The sequence below is a fragment of the Dendrobates tinctorius genome, unplaced genomic scaffold, assembly GCF_039654945.1.
Source record: "Dendrobates tinctorius isolate UK_male_01 unplaced genomic scaffold, ASM3965494v1 ptg000230l, whole genome shotgun sequence".
Classification (NCBI taxonomy): Eukaryota; Metazoa; Chordata; class Amphibia; order Anura; family Dendrobatidae; genus Dendrobates; species Dendrobates tinctorius.
The window spans coordinates 644,306-661,808 of record NW_027361897.1 but is presented as its reverse complement, the minus strand read 5'-3'; the positions used below and the strand labels follow the sequence as shown (position 1 = coordinate 661,808).

Genomic DNA, 17,503 nt, shown 5'->3' with positions numbered 1-17,503 from the left:
ACGCATGCGATCTGCGCACCCTATCTTTAGCATAGGGTGCGCATATCGTGCACTAGTGCTGCGTTGGGCGCACTTCAAAAGTGCGCAGCGCACGCTAAAATCCTACTAGCGCACAGCCAGCGTGTGCTAGTGTGAAACTAGCCTCATTTTGTGAGAAGCACCTGTATATGGAGATTAAAAATGGAAGACACTTATTACTTCAGCGATCCATCTGTGTTTCATCCATTTTTAACTAATCTATTGTTAAAGAGTCAATAGATGAAGTTCTGAAAGTCGACCTGCTTCAATTTTTAATTACATTAGGGCAACATAGGCAAAAGTGGACAACACAAGAGAACTAGCGATGAGCGAAAATGCAGTGCAGTGTTATCCGAGCATGCTCATGTGCTAACCGAGTGTCTTCGGTGTGCTCAAAAAAATATGTTCGAGTCCCCGCGGCTGTTTGCCAGCCACAACACATGGCAACTGGAAGCCAGTCAGTCAAATTCAGAGGCAGACGTCCGGAAATTAGACATTATTGAAAGAATACGAAAGATTCTTCTGTCTATACCAGATGTTGTAGATAATTGTGAGAAGCTGAGACAACACAGGTAATCTCTGCATGTGTTGCAGCTATCGAACAGCCATGATACATGCAGCTGTGTGGACTCGAACATATTTTTTTGAGCACGATGAAGACACTCCGTTAGCACCCGAGCATGCTCAGATAACACCTTATTGAAAGTTCACTCGTCACTGAAGAGAACTAAGAATGTAAAAATTAAAAGTGAAATGTAAATGTAGCTTTCATTTCAGTCTTCTGAAAAATATGGTGTTTGGGCCAAATGCCATGTTTAGGATGCCCCGGGCACTGACATGTTTGTCTTTGTCTATTAAATATGTGACAAAAACAGATCCATTCTCAATATTACATTAGCCCTTACAGAAAAGTCAAAAGTGACCCCTCGATTTAACCGGAGGATCCAATATCGTTTTTAGCGCTACTGCTTGTATTTACTGTATTCTTAATTTTGCTACAGTGCTATGTCTAAGCCCATAATGAGATGGAAACTAACAGAAACCCCAGTGTGACGACATCTTTTATCAGAACAGTTGATTGCCTGCTGGTAGGATGACAAATCTGGTGTAATGCATTGGAACGTTCTTTATGGATTTAAAAGGGGAGAAGGGAAAAAAAAAAAAATTTTAAATTCCCACAAGCATCTGTGTCGGTCGTCTAATACCACGGTTGTGCAGTAATTGCTTTCCTTTGGTTTACAGCAATAGACTGTGCTGAACGTTGGAGAGTACATTGTAATCTTGACTCTTTCTCAAGGTAGTGGATTATCAAACACTGTGTCTGGGAGGATGGAGATCTTTAGCTTCTTTTCTGGCCAGCTATATTCCTTTGGCAACTTCATCTAGATACAGAGGGAAAAAAAAAATGCAAAAATTGTCAAGATCGATGTAAGGATTTCAGATGTGGGAGTTCTCATTAAAACTAAGTCATTGTGAACATTCCCATGAAGTGAACCTGACAGCAGATTCATGCTGCCGAGGCACGGGCAGCATAAATCCCACTTTGCAGTTGTGCGTTTTACATGTCGTTTCAGAGAAAACACACTTTGAAATGCCAGGTGGGGACTATTCATCTCAGATGACTAGCCAGAGGTAGGTCCGCACCAGCTTTACCCTGCCCCCGCTCTCCTAGACTGTCCCAGATCTCACCAGGCACACAATTATAAGAGACCTGTGGCAGGCTAGGGGAGTGGACTTTCCCCTATCTAGTAATATAAGTCACAGCATACCAAGACAGTTTTTAAAAAGTAGGTTCTCTATAAAAAGCCACAGCATTTCAGAAACAAATCCTACAAGGCTGCAGTAATACTACACGGATCTCATTCATGCTGCCCGTGTATCGGCCACCATAAAGCTGCTGGGAGAGTCTCCTTAAACTGTCCTGGCCTATTTAGCTTCGGTTTATTTAGCAGAAATTGTAAACGGATTCCTTTACATAGATACACAAACACAACATCAATTCTGTGAGATTAAGAAATGCGCAACACTATAAGTCTGTGTGTTTTCCATGTGCACTGCAATCTAATGTTCGCTAGATCAGTGGTCCCCAACCCTTTTTGCACCAGGGACCGGCTTCCAGCAAGACCATTCTTCCATGGCCCAGCGGGGTGGACGTAATATTATATATACATACATACATACACACACACACACACACACACACACTTGTAGCCAAAGTATTGACACCCCTGCAATTCTGTCAGATAATACTCAGTTTCTTCCTGAAAATGATTGCAAACACAAATTCTTTGGTATTATCTTCATTTAATTTGTCTTAAATGAAAAAACACAAAAGAGAATTAAGCAAAAAGCAAAACATTGATCATTTCAGACAAAACTCCAAAAATGGGCCAGACAAAAGTATTGGCACCCTCAGCCTAATACTTGGTTGCACAACCTTTAGCCAAAATAACTGCGACCAACTGCTTCCGGTAACCATCAATGAGTTTCTTACAATGCTCTGCTGGAATTTTAGACCATTCTTCTTTGGCAAACTGCTCCAGGTCCCTGATATTTGAAGGGTGCCTTCTCCAAACTGCCATTTTTAGATCTCTCCACAGGTGTTCTATGGGATTCAGGTCTGGACTCATTGCTAGCCACCTTAGAAGTCTCCAGTGCTTTCTCTCAAACCATTTTCTAGTGCTTTTTGAAGTGTGCTTTGGGTCATTGTCCTGCTGGAAGAACCATGACCTCTGAGGAAGACCCAGCTTTCTCACACTGGGCCCTACATTATGCTGCAAAATTTGTTGGTAGTCTTCTGATTTCATAATGCCATGCACACGGTCAAGCAGTCCAGTGCCAGAGGCAGCAAAGCGACCCCAAACATCAGGGAACCTCCGCCATGTTTGGCTGTAGGGACCGTGTTCTTTTCTTTGAATGCCTCTTTTTCCCTCCTGTAAACTCTATGTTGATGCCTTTGCCCAAAAAGCTCTACTTTTGTCTCATCTGACCAGAGAACATTCTTCCAAAACGTTTTAGGCTTTTTCAGGTAAGTTTTGGCAAACTACAGCCTCGCTTTTTTATGTCTCGGGGTAAGAAGTGGGGTCTTCCTGGGTCTCCTACCATACAGTCCCTTTTCATTCAGAGGCCGACGGATAGTATGGGATGACACTGTTGTACCCTCGGACTGCAGGGCAGCTTGAATTTGTTTGGATGTTAGTCGAGGTTCTTCATCCAACATCCGCACAATCTTGCGTTGAAATCTCTTGTCAATTTTTCTTTTCCGTCCACATCTAGAGAGGTTAGTCACAGTGACATGGGCTTTAAACTTCTTGATGACACTGTGCACGGTAGACACAGGAACATTCTGGTCTTTGGAGATGGACTTGTAGGCTTGAGATTGCTCATGCTTCCTCACAATTTGGTTTCTCAAGTACTCAGACAGTTCTTTGGTCTTCTTTCTTTTCTCCATGCTCAATGTGGTACACACAAGGACACAGGTTCAGTCAACTTTAATCCATGTCAACTGGCTGCAAGTGTGATTTAGTTATTGCCAACACCTGTTAGGTGCCACAGGTAAGTTACAGGTGCTGTTAATTACACAAATTAGAGAAGCATCACATGATTTTTCGAACAGTGCCAATACTTTTGTCCACCCTCTTTTTTATGTTTGGTGTGGAATTATATCCAATTTGGCTTTAGGACAATTCTTTTTGTTTTTTCATTTAAGACAAATTAAATGAAGATAATAATACCAAAGAATTTGTGTTTGCAATCATTTTCACGAAGAAACTGAGTATTATCTGACAGAATTGCAGGGGTGTCAATACTTTTGGCCACAAGTGAGTGAGTGTGTGTGTATATATATATATATATATATATATATATATATATATATATATATATATATATATATATATATATATATATATATATAATTATTATTTATTGTTATAGCGCCATTTATTCCATGGCGCTTTACATGTGAGGGGATATATATATATGTGTGCGCGCGTGTATATACACTCACTGGCCACTTTATTAGGTACACCTGTCCAACTGTGTGTTAAGACTTAATTTCTAATCAGCCAATCACATGGCGGTAACTCAGTGCATTTAGGCATGTAGACATGGTCAAGACAATCTCCTGCAGTTCAAACCGAGCATCAGTATGGGGAAGAAAGGTGATTTGAGTGCCTTTGAACGTGGCATGATTGTTGGTGCCAGAAGGGCTGGTCTGAGAATTTCAGAAACTGCTGATCTACTGGGATTTTCACGCACAACCATCTCTAGGGTTTACAGAGAATGGTCCGAAAAAGAAAAAAAATCCAGTGAGCGGCAGTTCTGTGGCCGGAAATGCTATGTTGATGCCAGAGGTCAGAGGAGAATGGGCAGACTGGTTCGAGCTGATAGAAAGGCAACAGTGACTCAAATTGCCACCCGTTACAACCAAGGTAGGCAGAAGAGCATCTCTGAACGCACAGTGCGTCGAACTTTGAGGCAGATGGGCTACAGCAGCAGAAGACCACACTGGGTACCACTCCTCTCAGCTAAGAACAGGAAACTGAGGCTACAATTTGCACAAGCTCATCGAAATTGGACAGTAGAAGATTGGAAAAACGTTGCCTGGTCTGATGAGTCTCGATTTCTGCTGCGACATTCGGATGGTAGGGTCAGAATTTGGCGTAAACATGAAAGCATGGATCCATCCTGCCTTGTATCAACGGTTCAGGCTGGTGGTGGTGGTGTCATGGTGTGGGGAATTTTTTCTGGGCACTCTTTGGGCCCCTTGGTACCAATTGAGCATCGTTGCAATGCCACAGCCTACCTGAGTATTGTTGCTGACCATGTCCATCCCTTTATGACCACAATGTACCCAACATCTGATGGCTATTTTCAGCAGGATAATGCGCCATGTCATAAAGCTCGAATCATCTCAGATTGGTTTCTTGAACATGACAATGAGTTTACTGTACTCAAATGGCCTCCTCAGTCACCAGATCTCAATCCAATAGAGCATCTTTGGGATGTGGTGGAACGGGAGATTCGCATCAAGGATGTGCAGCCGACAAATCTGCGCCAACTGTGTGATGCCATCATGTCAATATGGTCCAAAATCTCTGAGGAATGCTTCCAGCACCTTGTTGAATCTCTGCCACGAAGAATTGAGGCAGTTCTGAAGGCAAAAGGGGGTCCAACCCCTTACTAGCATGGTGTACCTAATAAAGTGGCCAGTGAGTGTATATGTGTGTGTGCGCGCGCACGCGTGCATATATATATATATATATATATATATATATATATATATATATATATATATATATATATATATATATATATATATATATATATATATTACACATATGATACACACACAGATACAAACATATACACACAGGCACACACAAATACAAAAAAAAAAGAAAAAAAAAATACCTCTCTTCATTCCCTGCTGCTTCCGTCGGGCCACGGTTGCAGTGAGTGTTACTATAGCCACGGGCGGGAACGCAGAGGGCTTGCTCCCTGCCCACAGACAGCGCTGCCGCTGACATAACAAGGTAAGGCTAGTTTCACACTAGCGTTTGTGAGCGCAGCGACGGCCTGCGCACGGCCGTAGCTAAGCCCCGCCCCCTGCCGCACCTCCGCCGGTAGCTCCTCCTACCGGCGCATGACGCTGCATGCGCCCCCTCTTTATCACTGGGGGCGCAGGCCGTGCGCAGTATGCGTTTGGCGGCGCATGCGTCCTTTTGATGGTGCGCCGACCTGCGCCAAACGCAACCTGCTGCAGTTTGGTTGCGCCGGCGCACCGTCAAAAAGGCGCATGCGCCGCCAAACGCATACTGCGCATGGCCTGCGCCCCCAGTGATAAAGATAGGGGACGCAGGGCGCATGCAGCGTCATGCGCCGATAGGCGGAGCTACCGGCGGAGGTGCGGCAGGGGGCGGGGCTTAGCGGCGGCCGTGCGCAGGCCGTTGCTGCGCTCACAAACGCTAGTGTGAAACTAGCCTTAGCGTGTTCCCGCCTGCACATAGCCACACGTGTTGCAGTGTTCACATGTGAGGAGCGCTGCATGCCTCTACACCCGGTGATAATCAACAGCCAGGGCAGGCATCTGCAGTGTGCTCTGAGCTGCCACAGAGCACACTGTCAGTGTTTACTGCTGGTCTGAGGCAGCTCCGCGGACCGGCAAAAGAACCCCAACGGCCCGGACGGGTGGTTGGGGACCCCTGCGCTAGATTACAAGCCTGGAGTTAATAAATGAATCAGTGTGAACGCACAACCCTGCTGCAGGACGCAGGGAGTCGCACACTCCAGCCAGTTCCCATGTTTGAAGTAGAAATCTAGGGCTGCAGAACCAACTCTTGGCATGTTACAGGAGCCTTCACTCCCCCTCCTCCAGCAGCTAAAAAGAGAACTTACTTCCTCTGGAGAGCTTAAATCTTCTAAGTCTTCCAGCATCCTTTCCACCAACTCCTCTGTCAACAAAATCTAAGAAGATAAAATGGTTTGAGCCTTTTATTCTGCTTTTCTATGTAATTGGAAAAGCATTTGATCTTGCCTTCTGAAGCAAAAGACGACTTTAGCGGGAGTGTCCCAGTAAGTTTTTTTTTATTTTTATGCCAGTGGTAATTTTGTTCTTGTAGTTACTGTCAGCACTTTTAACTGGGGGGGGGGGGGGGGGAGCGGACAAATACTATGCATAGTTTATCCACAATCAGACCACTAGCCCAAAGTGAAAATTGTTGGTCACTAGTAAAATACAAAACTGGTGGTCTGATGCTACAGAAACACCGTGGTAATGATGGAAGTGCATAAATCTTTTCAAGCAGTCACAGACGCTGGATCCACTGGTACATTCAATGTCAGAGCCCCTTGTATGGCGCAGGCTCAGGAGTTGAGCCTGCATCATAACCAGCAGATGCCGGTGACAGCAGAGATGAGAGCTTTCACTCTTTAAATATTATTATTTTAACCCCTTAATGACCGGATGTATTTTTGGTTTTACGTTTTAGATTTTTGCTTTCTTTCTTCCCAGAGCCATAACTTTATTTTTCCGTCAATATGGCCATGTGAGGGCTTATTTTTTGCGGGACGAGTTGTACTTTTGAACGACACCATTGGTTTTAACATACAGTGTACTGGAGAAAGGGAAAAAAAAAATCTCAAAGTGTGGTGAAATTGCAAAAAAATTAAAAAAAAAAAAAAAGAATTGAGCCATTTTCGGATACGTCTCCATTTTTCGTGATCTAAGGTTGGGTGAGGGCTTAGCTTTTGTGCGCCGAGCAGACGTTGTTAATGACACCGTTTTGGTGCAAATATGATCTTTTGATCGCTCGTTATTACTACCGTATATACTCGAAGTATAAGCCGAGATTTTCAGCCCATTTTTTAAGGCTGAAAGTGCCCCTCTCGGCTTGTACTCGAGTCATATCAGAGGTCGGCGGGGGAGCGCGGGTGTCAGAGATCATACTCATGCCCTCCTGGCGCATGGTATCTGCAGCCCCCTGCTTCTTCCATGGTCTCGGCGCCCCAGCTATTCCTGCGTTCAGCGGTCACGTGGTACCGCTCATTAAAGTCTTGACTATGCACAGAGACCGTGCGCCAGGAGGGGGTGAAGACGGGGAGCAGTGCAATATTCACCTGTCCCCGTTCCACCACCGCACGCCACTCTGTCCTCCGCATCCTCTGACTGACGCTCAGGACAGAGGGCGCGATGACGTAGTGAGTGCCCACCCTCTGCTGAACGTCAGTGCAGAGACCCGAGAGACAGAGCGGCGCGCAGCGATGGAACGGGGACAAGTGAATATCGCCAGTGCCGGGGGCCTGAGCCAGCGGCAACACCGGCACCTGGCCCACACAGCGCGCCGGTGTCCCCGCCTGCTCAGGACACCGGCACCTGGCCCCCAGTGACGAGAGTAAGTAGGTCATTTTTCTTTTTAATTGCAGCAGCAGAAATATATGGGCTGTATTTATCTATGGAACATCTTCTTGGGCCATCATTAACCCTTGTTCAGCATTTTATGGGGGTATTTATCTATGGAGCATCTTTTTGGACCACCATTAACCCTTGTGCAGCACCACCCTCAGCTTATACTTGAGTCAAAAAGTTTTCCCAGTTTTTTGTGGCAAAATTAGGGGGTCTCGGCTTATACTCGAGTATATACGGTATCTTTGGATTGCCCTTCGATGCGGGCACCGCCGGAGCCCACATCAAAGGGAGGGTGTCCGACATACTATTACACGGAAAGGGGTTAAAATATAAAAATTGAACATGTGGTATCTGCACAAGCATAAAATAGTGAGGTTTAAAAGATAAAATGCAAAATTAACCTATAAGGGGGGGGGGGGGGGGAACAGTCGGAACAAAAAAAAAAAAAAAAAAAAAAAAAAAGCACAAAACAACCAAATTGCAGTTAGTCGATCACTGCAATTCCACACAAAAAAAAAGCCCATACATGTCTATTGATGGTAAAGTGAAAACTTTGTGGGTAAGAAAACTGACAATCCAAAAACCCCACTCCCCTTCACCATTTAACAACCTGGAAAGAGGTATGAATACACGGAGGGAGTTCAGAAGCTCATTCCACTTGTAACTAATGCCGGCATCTCTAACCGCTGAGGCTGGATCAGCCTTAGATGCCTTTGTCAATCTGTGATAGCGGCATTTAATCGGACCGTGCTCTAATGCTCACACATCAGCTCCCGTAAGCATCCCGCATCACAATCAGTAAAATGCTTTTTCTTTGTAACTTTTTTTTTTTTTTTTTATTAATACCATACATCTGACATTGATCTTTTTCTATTGCTTTTTTTCTCGATTTATGGTTATACAGTTATAGGCTGAAAAATACTCAGGTCCATCAAGTGCAACCTTTCTCCACCAATTGTACATTTTGTCACCAAATTATCCATAACCTACAATGTTATGTGTACTGAGGAAATAATCCAGCCCTCTTTAAAAAGGGATTGGATTTACGCATGCTACAATATTGGAAGTTTTTACAGAAGAATAAGTGCTGTAAAAACAAAACCCCAAAAATAATGGTGGAATTGTATTTGTTTATTCATTTTTCTCACAATTTCATCTTTGTCCCTCTTTTATATATAAAATACACTTTACAAATTTGATATTATACGTGTACTTTTGCAGGAATAATCAGAGCCACCAGGCGCGCCACATCAAGACACTAGTGGTTATATCTACACACACAGAAGTGGACTTACCTGTAACCAAGGACCATGTGCTGCATAGGGATGCTCCTCTGTAGCAAAGGCTCCTTCAACGCCTGTGGACACAAACGTGATGGCTGTGTCTCCAGAAATACTTTTATATGTAAAGTGTCGTCCATGTAACAGTCTACCCCTAGAAGGGGAACAGAATGGGATCAATGACAAGCTAAACATTGGTATAAATAGACGTATTTTCAGTGTAAACATTTCATGTATTCACACTATATGCCATAGGTGTCAGACAGGAACAGATCTCTATACATCTAATCATGGGAGTGGGGTCTCCCAAATCTCAGCCCATCTGGAGAGGCTGTTGCTGCACTGATGGTGAGGTTGTATGGAGAGGTGGCTGAGCATTTACATTGCCATCTATAAGAACAGCAAACAAGGAGCAGCCATCTCTACATTCACCTTCCATCTGCATGGGGCCTGCAACAACCTTACCAAGAAGGATGGGAGATCAAGGGAATCCAGCTCTGGAAACCAGGATCCACCTCTTGGAGTTGCACCCATCAAACTTTTTTAGCATCCGTTTCATGCAACTTTATTACATGCTATTAATTTCAACTGAAGTTTTTTCCTTTGAAGCTAAAATATAAAATACATACGCAGCAAATGAATGGTCACCTTAGACAAAGCGGAATAAGAGCGCCGGACTCTTGATTAAATTTGAGATGGATGCTTTCCAGTTGACGTGTGCGAATCAATTCATGAGGGATTATGGCTGAGGAACTTTCGCTTTCCAGGCTATCTTTTCGGCTCCTTGGAAAACAGAAATAACCAATAAATAGTGCACAGATCTCACCCATTTCTTTATGTCTCGTTAGGAAGGACTAATTGGAGATTAAGATAAAGTGTTACATTGTTTTTTGTTGTTTTTTTTTCTCCAGGTTTTCCCAAGATAGGTGGCCACAACATAGGTCCTGCCAGGCATGGCTCACAGTGGCTTCAATACAATTAAGGATCCTAAGGTGAATCCCATGTTGGCAGGAAACATTAGGATAGTTTCACCATAGGGGCAGGATCCTAAACCTTGGTCATCCTTTTCAGGAGGATCATTCAACTATTTTCCATGGGTCTTCTAGGGGTGATACAGCTGAAGAAACCGATGTAATAATCTTGTCTAGCACGGCTGTTCTGAATCCCTGGGAATCTGCATGACCTACACATCTGAAAGCATGTATTAGTTGACTGCACCTCTTTAAAGCTTACAAGTTGTCACAGGATTATGCTCGATAACCAGTGGTGGTATGTAGCCCAGAAACAAAGCCATGACCAACTCATTCGAATGTGTTCCATAATATTCGCTCGGCTCCATCAACAATTAGGAGACCAGTATAAAAGAGTTAATATCTCTAGTGATGATCGAGTATGCTCGGATAAGGTGTTATCCAAGCACGCTCGTGTCTTAATCGAGTATTTTCGACGCGATTGAAAAATATTCTGGTCGCCGCAGTTGCATGTCTTGCGACTGTTTAACAGCCGCAACACATGCAGGAATTGCCTAGCAGGCAATCCCTGCATGTGTTGCAGATGTCAAACAGCTGCGGGACATGCAGCCGCGGGGACTCTAGCATATTTTTTGAGCACGCAGTGATACTTGATTAGCACTCCAGCATTCTTGGATAACACCTTATCCGAGCACGCTCGATCATCACCATTTCCCCTTTTAATTCTGTAAAGAACTGACAGCTCTACTCTATTGGCCGGGCTGCACCTATACCATGTTCGCATCACCATTCATGGTACATTGTCATGTTGTATTATTTGCTTTTTGACAAGTCAATGTATTTTTAAGTACCAGCATTGTGCATGAGACGCACAAGTTGCATCCACGGCATAACGTCCCTACTACTGCAGAGCACAGAGCCACAGCATGCCATTTTATCATGCATACATCTTTGCATATTTCACCATCATGCAATGCAGGGGTGAAATGACCAGTTCACCTGCACCTCGATATCTGCTGTGGAATCTTTGCTGCACGAGTTCCAAAGCGGATATGCGACGTGGAAACGTATACCTAGTACAGAGCGGGGTTTGCAAGCTTCACCCTGACCAGACATGGTCAATGGTGATAATGCTATTGAGGCAGTCAGTTCACTGCTGTCTACTTACGGCGCTCGGTCGTGGTTCATGCCATTATGTCTCTGTGAGCTTATTGGAGGTAGGATAGGTTTACTTTTAATTTCTAGGCCTCTTCGCAACGCCTCCCTGATCTGTTCTGTATCTGAAATTTACAGGAGCACAGATTTAAAAGGATAACAGTAAATGTAATGAGCAATAGGGCAAATATGTCAAGGTAGTCAGTTTTTTTTGGTATCTCGTCCAGACAAACCTTTTCCGGACAACTTGCGTGGTTGGTTTCCTATACAAATACTTCTGCTGTCGTCCTCGTCATCTGGTGGGCGGCTTAAATCGTCCCAAGCACATTTGGCGCTGACACCGCTGAGGTTGGAGCCTTCTGTCTCAATTCCTTTATCAACTCTTTCCTGCTTAAAAATGAATGTGACAAAAAGCACAACTTTATAAGAGAATCCAGTCATGGCAAACTCCTCCACAGAAGACGCCATGGGCATAGCAGCACTTCCTAAGAAGCACATTGTGACAAACATTGCATTGGTTATTAAGGGTCATATATACACTTTTCGGTACTATGATAAGCAGCCAAGCCCTGCACTACGATCATATCAAGACAGCAAGGTGAAGTCAGCAGTAGTGGGGGACGAATCGCCTCAATGTTCCCCCTGCTTAACGGGCCACATGCTTTACCATCACAAACCGGGATCTCCCGGGGCACAAGAGGTTATTTTTCCTCCAAAAATGTGGCTCTGGTGAGGAGATGGGGGAGCGCCATCGGGTCACAGAGGCAGGAGCCTGCGGCTGCGGCTAACTCCTGTGCCCGCTGCTAAAGAGAAAGGAATATTCACTGCATTCCACACCTATGGGTGGAGAGCAATTATTCATTTCTCTTTATAATGGTATCTTGGTTTGATTGGCCCCCAACCCCATCCTGGTATGCATGGCCCCATCAGAAAACATAAAAAAAACCCAAACCATTAAACTTACCTACCCCGTCGCTCCCTTGCAGCATCCTGCTCCGGTGCAAGTAATTGCTTTATGCTCACAAGCAGAGCACAGCACAGAGAGCAGCGACTATTCGTTGCTCTTCAGTAGTGCGCAGTGTCAGCCGGAGCTTTCCTGCTGCTGCCAGCGGTCACGTGCGCCGATACTTGAGAAATGAATATTCTGGGTATTTATCTTAAGTATCGGCACACGTGACCGCTGGCCGCAGCAGGAAAGCTCTGGCTGACACTGCACGCTACTGAAGAGCAACGAATAGTCGCGGCTGTCTGCACTGTGCTCTGCTTGTGAGCAGCACATGGTGTCCCTGCTATGCACTGCTTGCAAGCATAAAGCAGCTGCTTGCACCGATGCAGGACGCTGCAAGGGAGCACGGGGTAGGCAAGTCTTTTTTTTGTCTGATGGGGCCATGCACACCAGAATAGGGGGGCCCTGCATAGTTGGACGAGATGGGGGCCCTGCACACCAGGATAGGGATGAGGGAATCATGCATACCAGGATAGGGGATATTACGTACAAAATTGACCACATTTTTTTGCTTCAATTTATTTTTTTCCTAATTTCCTCCTTTAAAACCTAGGTGCATCTTATAGTCAGAAAAATATGGTATTATTGCCCCTTGATACCCTGGGAGGTGTTTCTAAAAAATTGGATTGGGAATGGTTCAGCAGTCATGTGCAGTACATGCATGCAGCACCACTGTGACCAATAAATCACCAAGTGAATGATGGACATTACGTCGTCACTGGAGGACTGGCAGGGAGCATTAGTGATGCAATGTCGTAGGGGACTGAAGTGCCATTTTATTATTTTGCTCATAGCCCATTTAACCCCTTCACCCCCAAGGGTGGTTTGCACGTTCATAACCGGGCCAATTTTTACAATTCTGACCACTGTACCTTTATGAGGTCATAACTCTGGAACGCTTCCATGGATCCCGGTGATTCTGACATTGTTTTCTCGTGACATATTGTACTTCATGTTAGTGGTAAAATTTCATTAAAATAACTTGCGTTTATTTGTGAGAAAAACGGAAATTTGGCGAAAATTTTGAAAATTTCGCAATTTTCCAACTTTGAATTTTTATGCCCTTAAATCACAGAGATACGGCACACAAAAAACTTGATAACTAACATTTCCCACATGTTTACTTTACATCAGCACAATTTTGGAACCAAAATTTTTTTTTGTTAGGAAGTTATAAGGGTTAAAAGTTGACCAGCGATTTCTCATTTTTACAACACCATTTTATTTTTAGGACCACATCACATTTGAAGCCACTTTGAGGGGTCTATATGATAGAAAATACCCAAATGTGACACCATTCTAAAAACTGCACCCCTTAAAGTGCTCAAAACCACATTCAAGAAGTTTATTAACCCTTGAGGTGCGTCACAGGAATTTTTTTGAATATTTAAAAAAAAAATGAACATCTAACTTTTTTTCATAAAAAAAACACTTCAGGTTCATTTTTTTTTATTTTACCAAGGGTAACAGGAGAAATTTGACTGCAAAAGTTATTGTGCAATTTGTCCTGAGTACGCAGATACCTGATATGTTGGGGGGAACCACTGTTTCGGTGCATGGCAGAGCTCAGAATGGAAGGAGCGCCGTTTGACTTTTTCAATGCAAAACTGGCTGGAATTCAGATCGGACGCCATGTCACGTTTGGAGAGTCCCTGATGTACCTAAACAGTGGAAACCCCCTACAAGTGACCCCATTTTGGAAACTAGACCCCCCAAGGAACTTATCTAGATATGTGGTGAGAACTTTGAACCCACAAGGGCTTTACAGAAGTTTATAACGTACAGCGGTACAATTAAAAAATCATATTTTTTCCACAAAAATGATCTTTTCACCCCAATTTTTATTTTCCCAAGGGTAACAGGACCCTAAAAGTTATTGTGCAATTTGTCCTGAGTACGCTGATACCCCACATGTGGGGGTAAACCACTATTTGGGCGCATGGCAGAGCACAGAAGGGAAGCAGCGCCATTTGACGTTTTTGGCTGGAATTGAGATCGGACACCATGTCGCGTTTGGAAAACTCCTGATGTACCAAAACAGTGGAAACCCCCCACAAATGACACCATTTTGGAAACTAGACCCCCTAAGGAACTTATCTAGATGTGTGGTGAGCACTTTGACCCCCCCAGTGCTTCACAGAAGTTTATAATGCCCGGGCGTGAAAATAAAAAATTCGTATTTTTTCCACCATTTAGTCACCATTTTTTTATTTTCCCAAGGGTACCAGGAGAAATTGGACCCCAAAAGTTGTTGTCCAATTTGTCCTGAGTATGCTGATATCCCATATGTGGGAGAAAACTACTGTATGGGCACACGTCGGGGCTCGGAAGGGAAGTAGTGACGTTTTGGAATGCAGACTTTGATGGAATGGTCTGCGGGTGTCATGTTGCCTTTGGAGAGCCCCTAATGTACCTAAACAGTAGAAACCCCCCACAAATGACCCCATTTTGAAAACTAGACCCCCTAAGGAACTTATCTAGATGTGAGGTGAGCACTTTGAACCCCCAAGGGCTTCACAGAAGTTTATAATGCCAGGGCATGAAAATAAAAAAATCGTATTTTTTCCAGAAACATGATCAATTAGTCCCCAATTTTTTCATTTTCCCAAGGGTAACAGGAGAAATTGGACCCCCAAAAGTTGTTGTCCAATTTGGCCTGAGTACGCTGACACCCCATATGTGGGAGAAAACTACTGTATGGACACACTTCGGGGCTCGGAAGGGAAGCAGTGACGTTTTGGAATGCAGACTTTGATGGAATGGTCTGCGGGTGTCATGTGCGTTTGGAGAGCCCCTGATGTACCTAAACTATTGAAACTCCCCACAAGTGACCCCATTTTGGACACTAGACCCCCCACGGAACTTATCTAGATGTGTGGTGAGCACTTTGAACCCCCAAGTGCTTCACAGAAGTTTATAACACTCGGACGTGAAAATAAAAAAATCATTTTTTTCCACAAAAATGATATTTTTGCCCCCAATTTTTTATTTTCCTAAGGGTAACAGGAGAAATTGGACCCCAAAAATTGTTTTGCAATTTGTCCTGAGTAGGCTGATACCCTACATGTGGGGGTAAAACACTGTTTGGGCGCATGGCAGAGCTTGGAAGGGAAGGAGCACCATTTGACTTTTTCAACTCAGAATTGGCTGGAATTGAGATCAGGCGCCATGTTGCATTTGGAGAGCCCCTGATGTGCCCAAACAGTGGAAACCCCCCAATTATAACTCCAACCCTAACCCCAACACACCCCTAACCCTAATCTGAGCCCTAGCCCTAACCCTAAGGCTGTGTGCACACGCTGCGGATTTTGCTGCGGTTCCGCAGCGGTTTTGGCCGCTGCGGACCCGCAGCAGAAAACTGCTGCGGTGTACAGTACCATGATTCCCTATGGGAATCAAAAACCGCAGTGCAGACTGTGCAGATTTTTCCGCGCGGATTATCTGCGGTTTTCAATCCGCAGAAAGAATTGACATGTCAATTCTTTCTGCGGATTCTCCTGCGGTTTGCCATCTCCTCTATTGAGGAGATGAAAAACCGCAGGACAAAACCGCAGAGCAATCCGCAGGTAAAACCGCAGGTCTTTTGACCTGCGGTTTCACCTGCGGATTTTACAAAATCCGCGCGGATGAATCCGCACCACAATCCGCAGCGTGTGCACACAGCCTTACCCTAACCCTAATGGGAAAATGGAGATAAATACTTTTTTAATTTTATTATTTTTCCCTAACTAAGGGGGTGATAACGGGGGGTTTGATTTACTATTTATGGCGGTTTTTATATTTGGCAGCTGTCACACGCTAAGGCTAGTTTCACACTTGCTTTTTTTTGCAGCGCGTTTTTCCCGCAAAAAAACGCATTGAAAAAACGCATACAAAAGCATACAACTGCTGCGTTTTTTTCAAGCATTTTTATGAGCATGCATGAAAAAAACGCAGCGTTTTTATGCGTTTGTATGCGTTTTTAGTGCGTTTTTACCGCGTTTGCGTTTTTTTCCAACATTTTTAGGTGGCCCCTCACACTAACCCAAACCATGACTTTACTAACCCTAACCCTGACCCTAACCCTAACCCTGACCCTGACCCTAACCAAATCATACTTAACCCTAACCCAAACCCTAAACCCTAACTAACCCTAACCCTAACCCTGACCCTGACCCTAACCCTTAACAAAACCATACTTAACCCTAACCCTGACCCTAACCCTAACCCTGACCCTAACCCTTAACCAAACCATACTTAACCCTAATCCTGACCCTAACCCTGACCCTAACCCTGACCCTAACCCTTAACCAAACCATACTTAACCCTAATCCTGACCCTAACCCTGACCCTAACCCTTAACAAAACCATACTTAACCCTAATCCTGACCCTAACCCTGACCCTAATCCTTAACAAAACCATACTTAACCCTAACCCTGACCCTAACCCTGACCCTAACCCTGACCCTAACCCTGACCCTAACCCTGACCCTAACCCTGACCCTAACCCTTAACCAAACCATACTTAACCCTAATCCTGACCCTAACCCTGACCCTAACCCTTAACCAAACCATACTTAACCCTAACCCAAACCCCAACCCTAACCCTGACCCTGACCCTAACCCTAAACCCCCTTTAACCCTAACTCTAACCCAAACCCCTAAATTCCATGGTTAAAAAAAAAAAAAACGCATATGCAAAAAAACGCATACATGAGCATGCCAGTGCGCACATATGCGCATCCATAGGCTATAATGGCCATTTTTAGCGCAAAACGTGCGCATATGTGCGCATGCGCTTTTTTGCAGGGCCAAAAAATGCAACATGCTGCTTCTGGAAAATACAAACGCACACCCCAAAAAAACGCAGCGTATGAAAATCGCATACATGCGCTTACAAGCGCGCAGGTATGCGCACCCATGTTAAATATAGGGGAAAAAACGCATGCGCACATATGCGTTTTTTTCCAGCGCTAAAAAACGCAAATGTGAAACCAGCCTAAAAGACGCTTTTTATTGTAAAAATAGTTTTTGCATCACCACATATTGAGAGCTATAATTTTTCCGTATTTTGACCCACCGAGTCATGTGAGGTCTTATTTTTTGCGGGACGAGTTGACGTTTTTATTGGTACCATTTTCGGGCACGTGACATTTTTTGATCGCTTTTTATTCCTATTTTTGGG

The 17,503-nt window shown here is 44.3% G+C and overlaps 1 protein-coding gene across 2 annotated transcripts in view; it reads right to left on the bottom strand.

Moving 5' to 3' along the window:
• Positions 1-273: 273 nt before the first annotated feature.
• Positions 274-17,503, bottom strand: part of SUFU (SUFU negative regulator of hedgehog signaling) — a 60,781-nt gene continuing 43,551 nt past the window's right edge. The window contains exons 7-12 of one of the 2 annotated variants that reach the window (XM_073555751.1): positions 11,567-11,720; positions 11,347-11,458; positions 9,856-9,990; positions 9,223-9,361; positions 6,418-6,486; positions 274-1,400 (exon numbers count right to left, since the gene is read on the bottom strand). In XM_073555751.1, the coding sequence (XP_073411852.1) occupies positions 1,311-1,400; positions 6,418-6,486; positions 9,223-9,361; positions 9,856-9,990; positions 11,347-11,458; positions 11,567-11,720 (699 nt within the window). In that variant the 3' untranslated portion in view covers positions 274-1,310. Of the gene's footprint in view, positions 1,401-6,417; positions 6,487-9,222; positions 9,362-9,855; positions 9,991-11,346; positions 11,459-11,566; positions 11,724-17,503 lie in introns of both variants that reach the window. The other variant, XM_073555750.1, reaches the window with a different exon arrangement.